The sequence below is a fragment of the Enhydra lutris genome, unplaced genomic scaffold (assembly GCF_002288905.1).
Source record: "Enhydra lutris kenyoni isolate GAN:26980312 unplaced genomic scaffold, ASM228890v2 scaffoldscaffold10, whole genome shotgun sequence".
NCBI lineage: Eukaryota > Metazoa > Chordata > Mammalia > Carnivora > Mustelidae > Enhydra > Enhydra lutris.
The window spans coordinates 43,442,240-43,448,733 of record NW_019154094.1 but is presented as its reverse complement, the minus strand read 5'-3'; the positions used below and the strand labels follow the sequence as shown (position 1 = coordinate 43,448,733).

The 6,494-nt window shown below is 50.0% G+C and overlaps 1 protein-coding gene across 4 annotated transcripts in view; it reads right to left on the bottom strand.

Annotated features, from left to right (window-relative positions):
• The window catches only part of LOC111144149 (cullin associated and neddylation dissociated 2 (putative)), a 32,485-nt gene that overhangs the window by 1,717 nt on the left and 24,274 nt on the right, over positions 1 to 6,494 (bottom strand). For 3 of the 4 annotated variants that reach the window (XM_022498313.1, XM_022498312.1, XM_022498314.1), the window contains 3 exons: positions 6,059 to 6,228; positions 4,599 to 4,763; positions 2,298 to 2,405 (listed from right to left, as the gene is read on the bottom strand). In XM_022498313.1, coding sequence (XP_022354021.1) covers positions 2,298 to 2,405; positions 4,599 to 4,763; positions 6,059 to 6,228 — 443 coding nt within the window. The remainder of the gene's footprint in view (positions 1 to 2,297; positions 2,406 to 4,598; positions 4,764 to 6,058; positions 6,229 to 6,494) is intronic. The other variant, XM_022498315.1, reaches the window with a different exon arrangement.

Here is a 6,494-nt window from a genome sequence, read left to right as displayed (position 1 = left end):
TTTTTTTTGTCATTAAATCAACCTCAAGGTCACCTAGGGGGCCTCCGACCAACGAATCTAAACTGCCCACCTTTCTTTTTATTAATAAATAACTGGATGGTGTGGTTCCAGCCTCCTGAGGTTTCTTCTGCGCTTTTACCCCAGTGGGTTTCCCCAGAGGGGGATTTTTTTTTGTCATTAAATCAACCTCAAGGTCACCTAGGGGGCCTCCGACCAACCAATCTAAACTGCCCACCTTTCTTTTTATTAATAAATAACTGGATGGTGATAAATGCTGTAAAGTGTTCAGTTAATTATCTCTTTCCCCTGACAGGATTCAGCCTATCTTTTCTTACTGTGCTTAAAACAGACTCTTGGTACCATGACTTAACTCGATGACTGGATCACCATGACAGTCACCTTGCTGGCCTTGCCCCCCCCCCCCCCACTCAGGTGCCTGCTCCTGCAAGCTAGTCTGTGCAGGAAACCCCTCACACTGCCTTGCCGGTCTTGTTTCTTCATCCCCCACCCTCTCCCACTTAGAGAATCTCGGCACTGCCCCACTCCTTATGAAATAAAGTCCGGATTCCTCTTGAGGCTGCTGACTTGGCCCAGACAAACTCTTCACCCTCAAGATTCCAATGTAGAGGTTAAGAGCTTGGCACTGGGGTTGGACAGTCTTGGGTTTGAATGCTCTGCGCTGTAAGCACTGTGACTTCAGGTTGTCATTGCGAGCTGCACTTCCCTTTCTGTATGGAAGAGCCTCCTTTCCACAGAGTTGCTTTGAAGGTTAAATGGCTTAACACAGGTCCATATCTCCTGCTCTGAAACCCTTGGGGCCAGGTGTGCTTTTGGAATTCAGGATTTGGCGGGTGGTGGGGGGAGGGTTAGAAAAGGGATAGTGTGCAGACAACGTGGTACAATATCATGTAATCAAATACATTAATATTTCCCCTATATATGAAAAATGAAAGAATATTATGCATGTCACAGAGAGAGAGAAAAGCCGTAAATAGCCTCAGGCCAGTTCAAGTCAAGTTTTGTTGCCAAACAAGTTCCAGAGCTTTGTAGGTTTCAGCAAGATGAGGGATTGTGGACACTGATGCAGCAAGTTCTCATCTCAGTGCCTGACAAACAGCGTCTTCTGCAGCCATTCCGAGTGGCCTATATGTGAGCCTCAGATTGAAGCTCCTCTTGCCATCTGGGCTGAGTGAAGGGGGGTCTGCAGTCCTTCCCTGGGAACTGCGATCCTTCTCCATGCCAAACAGCTCAAAGAAAATTAGAAATGATTTGGCCACTGAAACGGTCAAGACTGCAAGAGTCCTGCAGAAACACAGCTTCTTTTGACTTCATACCCACATATGTTACAAAGGGAAACTTACAAGGCAGATTTCTATCTATTAAGAAACCACCAATTTTAATGTTTTATCCACAGAAGATTTTATTTTATTGGAAAAGGTTTTGCTACTTGAAAATCACTGTTCTGTGGGTATCTCTCCTCCTTAAGCTCCAAACTGAAATACTCTACCACTTTTTGGTTAATTCCTACCCTTTCAAAATCCAAGTTAGTTCTTTTAGTCACCAGGTAATTACTGGGTACCCACCCCCTGGGTATGCCAGGCTCTGTTCCCAACACTGCATGTTGCCCCCAGGCCTCTGGCTCCGAATCCCTCCCCTGGATCCTTGAGGCACTCTAAATTATCAGCAACTCTGCCCTGTATCAATCAATCAATCAATGGTTTCTATCTTTCCAAGAGTCTCACTCAGTTTCTCAGTTAGGATGTGGAAGTAGCGGGGAGCCTGGGTGGCTCAGTCGATTAAGCATGTGCCTTCAGCTTGGGTCATGATCCCATGATTCCTTGAGATGGAACCCCACGTCAAGCTCCCTGCTCAGTGTGGAATCTGCTTTTCCCTCTGCCCTTACCCCCTTCATGCTCGCTCACTCTTGCTCTCTCTCAAATAAATAAATACAATCTTAAAAAAAAAAAAAAAGGATTTGGGAGTGGGGAACCCACCAGGTTCAATGTTGTATCCCTAGTACCTTGTAACGAGGCCCAGCACCCAGGAAATGTTTAATGAATGAAAGAAAGAGCCGGGTTTGAATCTCAGCTCTGCAATTTACTAGCTGGGTAGCCTAGGTCCATAACTTCACCTCTCTGAGTCTCTGCTCCCCTGTGTATACAGTGGTGACAATAAGAAATGCCTTACAGGAGGACGACAACAATGAAATGAAGCCCTTCATACACCACCTATAAAGGGTAACTGTGAGCAATCTGCAGGTGTGCCCAGCACTAAGTGGGGTAGGGGGAGGGAGGTACCTTGGCGGTGCAGGTGGCCCTGAGTGGCTCAATGAGCCGGTCCACTCTCTGCAGAACGGGTGCGGGACACAGGGTAGCCAGTCGGGCGAGCATGATGAAGGTCAGCATCTACCCAGAAGGAAGAAGACAGAATTCATGGTGAAATGGCCCAGGACCAAAAGGAGCGGAGGCCATGGGAGATCAGAGGCTCTGGTCCCAACACTTGGAGCTCAGGTCCAAACTCTAGCACTAATTCCCACCAGGGCTCTGCCCAAGTCTCTCCTGCTCTGGGCTTCAGATTCCTTATCTATAAACTGTGAGTGGCAATGGCTCCCATGCCTGGCTGACCTGGGGAGGATCAGATCAGAAGAGGCACCAGGGAGGGGGTGATTCTCCAGCTCTGATGCCCACAGGGCCAGGCAGAAACTGGCCATGAGTGAACAGGGCCAGAGGGCAACTGGGCAGGAGTCAAGAGCCCATACTCCAGACCACAGCTCTCAGCTCCAGCCAATTGTGGCTGTGGGAATGTGGCCCCGGCTGACAGCCTGCTTTCCAAAGACACTCTGATTTTCATGGACTATCTCTCAACTTTTAAATGTTGACACCCAGTTAAAAAGCAAACAAACTACTGTGTGAGCCAATTAAACACATCCACAGGCCTGGATGCGGCCTGCTGGAGACTAATGCTGACCTCCTGGGGAAATGGTCAAGTTTTCTTGGGAAAATGGTCAACCAGCGCTCCAAACCATAAAGGATGGTTGTCTGGATTCTACGTGCCCTACCCAACCCCTCCACTGTCTACCCTGCCCTGATCCCCCCACAACCCATGGCAAAGGAGGGTGACCAGGGCAACAGCAGCAAAGAGCACAGCATTACACAGCACAAGCTGCGACCGAGGGCTCCTCCACTGCCCAGCCAGTGCCCTTAAACCCACCAGCTCTCTGGTCTCACCTCTGTAAAGTGGGCTACACCATCCAAGGATACGGTGTAGACTCAACAAGATAACTCTGGGGACTCAAGACATGTCATACCCACCCTCCTCAACACCAGAGGGAGCCCGGACACTGGGGTCCGAATGTGGCACTGATGTCAGGCCCTGTCCCGTGCTCCTGGGAGGACAGACAAGAGGATGATGGGGCCAGAATGGGTGAGAACAGGATAGCGTGGGGAAAATGCCTGTAAAAACAACTGGCTTTTATCAATCGACAGTGGGGCTTGGCCATCTCTCACATCAGTGTGAAGGGACTGGCTCACTCTTCTCAGTGCGGCCAGCATTCCATGACCAGAGGTACCCAGCCCACTGATGGGTGGACATTCAGGAAGCCACCAGCTTTCTCCAACCCCCACAGAGCTGGGAAGTACAATCGTGAACACAGAAACTCTAAACACATTTCAAGGAGTGAGTCCAAAGGCTCTGTTTATGGAGACGGAACTGCTAGATCAAGAATGTGTCGAAGAATTCTAAATGTTTCTCCTTACAGCTAAACCATCCTCCAAAGAGCTCACCCAGTGTAGACTCCCGCCAAAGGTGTTTTGAGAGCTTGGCTCTCTTTCTATTTTTTAAAAGATTATTTATTTATTTATTTGACAGAGAGAGAGAGAGAGAGAGAGAGAGAGAGAGAGAGATCACAAGTAGGCAGAGAGGCAGGCAAAGAGAGAGGAGGAAGCAGGCTCCCTGCTGAGCAGAGAGCCGGATGCGGGGCTCAATCCCAGGACCCTGAGACCACGATCTGAGCCAAAGGCAGAGGCTTAACCCACTGAGCGACCCAGGAGCCCCAGCTTGGCTCTTTTCCTGATTGATAATCAGGAAAAAATCAGGCTCAGTCAGTTAAGCATCTGACTTCAGCTCAGGCCAGGATCCCAGGGTCCTGGGATGGAGTCCCACATCAGGCTACCTGCTCAGTGAGGAGTCTGCTTCTCCCTCTGCCCCACCCCCTGCTCTCTCCGTCAAATAATACATAAAATACTAAAAAAAAAAAAAAAAAAAAAAAATGAGAGGGGCGCCTGGGTGGCTCAGTAGGTTAAAGTCTCTGCATTCCGGTCAGTCATGATCTCAGGGTTCTGGGATCGAGCCCCACATCCGGCTCTCTGCTTAATGGGGAGCCTGCTTCCCCCACCATCTGCCTGTCTCTCTGCCTACTTATGAACTCTGTCAAATAAATAAATAAGATCTTTTAAAAGAGAGAGAGAGAACAATGCTGTTATCTTCATGGGGGTGCCTATGGTGGAGAGTGGGGGACAAACAAGCAGTGGGCCCTAATGGCGCTCGCCTGTCCCCTCGGTACGGGGTGGGTGCTGTCCTGGCCGGGGGGCCTGTCCTACCCGGATATCATAGTGGTCCTTCAGGCCATCCTCCACGTGGTTCAGGAACTCGCAGATGTCCAGCCGGCCCAGGCAGCTCTCAAGCAGCGAGTACATGCACTCAAAGGCTGCCTTCCGCACGTCCAGCCCGTCGTCCACCGTGTGCTTGAAGGGCCCCATCTCCACCTGCAGGACAGAAGGATGACGAGGGTTATGGGATGGGACTCTAGGGTGTAAGGACACCTCCCTCAGTCCCTGCTGCACACCCCACCTCCCTTGTTCGGTATTGTGTTCTGTCGCCGAATCAAGCCTCGTACTCTTGAGCCTCTTGCCTTTGCTCAGCCTGCAATGTCCTCCAATGATAACAGTAACATGGGTGTCTGGGTGGCTCAGTCGGTTTTAAGTGTCCGACTTGGTTTCAGCTCAGGTCATGATCTTGTGGCTGCGGGATGGAGCCCCGCATCAGGCTCTACACTGACCCTGGTGTCTGCTTCAGATTCTCTCTCCCTCTCCCTCAGCTCGCTCACACCCACCCTCTCTCTCTAAAATAAATAAATAAAATCTTAAAAAAAAACAGTAACAATAATTATTATGGTCTACGGAGCAGTGATAAGATGCCAACCACTGTGCTGAGTACTTGACAAATGACATTTTACTCAAGCATCACAACAGCCCTAGGGAGACAGTATTACCAATAACCCCATTTAACATATGAGGAAACTAGGCTCAAAGAAGTTAATTAACTCGCCCAAGAACATACAGCTAGTGAGTAGCTGAACTAGAATTAAAAAACCCAGGTCTCTGAAGCTTTTAACCACAAGGCTCTGTGCTTAATGGTAAACTGCTTCTCACCTCTCAAACCCCCATTAAAGGTCCCCTCTTTTGGGAAACTTCCCAAACCCCTCTAAACACAATCACTTCCTCGTCAGCAATGCCAGGTGGTTCAAACCTTTTTATTATATCATGTGATGACAGCTGTTAAGTCACCTTTAATCTCTGCTCCTTAAAACCTTGTTTAAGGATTTAAGTCAGTGAAATAATTGGCAGAATGGGTTCCTCTGTCCCTGAGGAGGGCAGGAGCTCCCTGGAGGCAGACACCATGTCTGGTCCAGCTCTGATCCTGTCACCCTGACACCGGGCTGGCCCTCAGTGAACCCCTGCTGATTGCTGAGTGATAGTAAGAAGCACCAACACTTACTGAGGCCGATGGTGCGCCAGAGCAGTTCTGAGCCCCTGCAGGACATAATTCATGGAATCTCCTCCATAACGCTCTGATGCAGATAAAAATTAGTCTCCTCATTGTGCCAAGAAGAAAACTGAGGCTCAGAGTGGATGAAATAGTCCTATGCTCCCATGCCCAGGGTCATACAACCGGGAAGTGGAGGAGTGGGACTTGACCTAGGCCCCAGGTGACCTGAATCCTTGCCACAGCCCCACTGGTCAGGCCCAGGGCTTCCTGCTCTATGCCTCTCCGGCCTCACCTCTCGAATGAGGTCCCTACGGATCTTCGTCTCCTGGTAGAGGAGGGGCAGGATGTCATCCAGCAGGTCCCGGACCAGCGAGGGCTTGTTGTGCACAGCCGAGTTGAAGAAAGCCAGAGTGGCCCGGCGCACGTTCAGGTCTGGGTCCTGCAGGCTCTCCATAAACTCTCCTGATGGAAGGATGAGAGGGGGTGTGTGGGACGTCTGGGCCAAGACACAGACCACCTCCAGCCCTGACCTCAATTACCTGCTTAATGGGCAGACTTGGCCGAATGGGGGCAAACGTGTTCTGAGAATCTACTTTTTTGCCAGGCACAAGTCCTCAGAGCCCAGATAAGAATGTGAACTAGAGTCTGGCAGGGTTCAAATCCAGGTTCCACAACTGCCTAACTATGGGACCTTGGATAGCCTCAGTATCTTATCTATCAAATGGGAG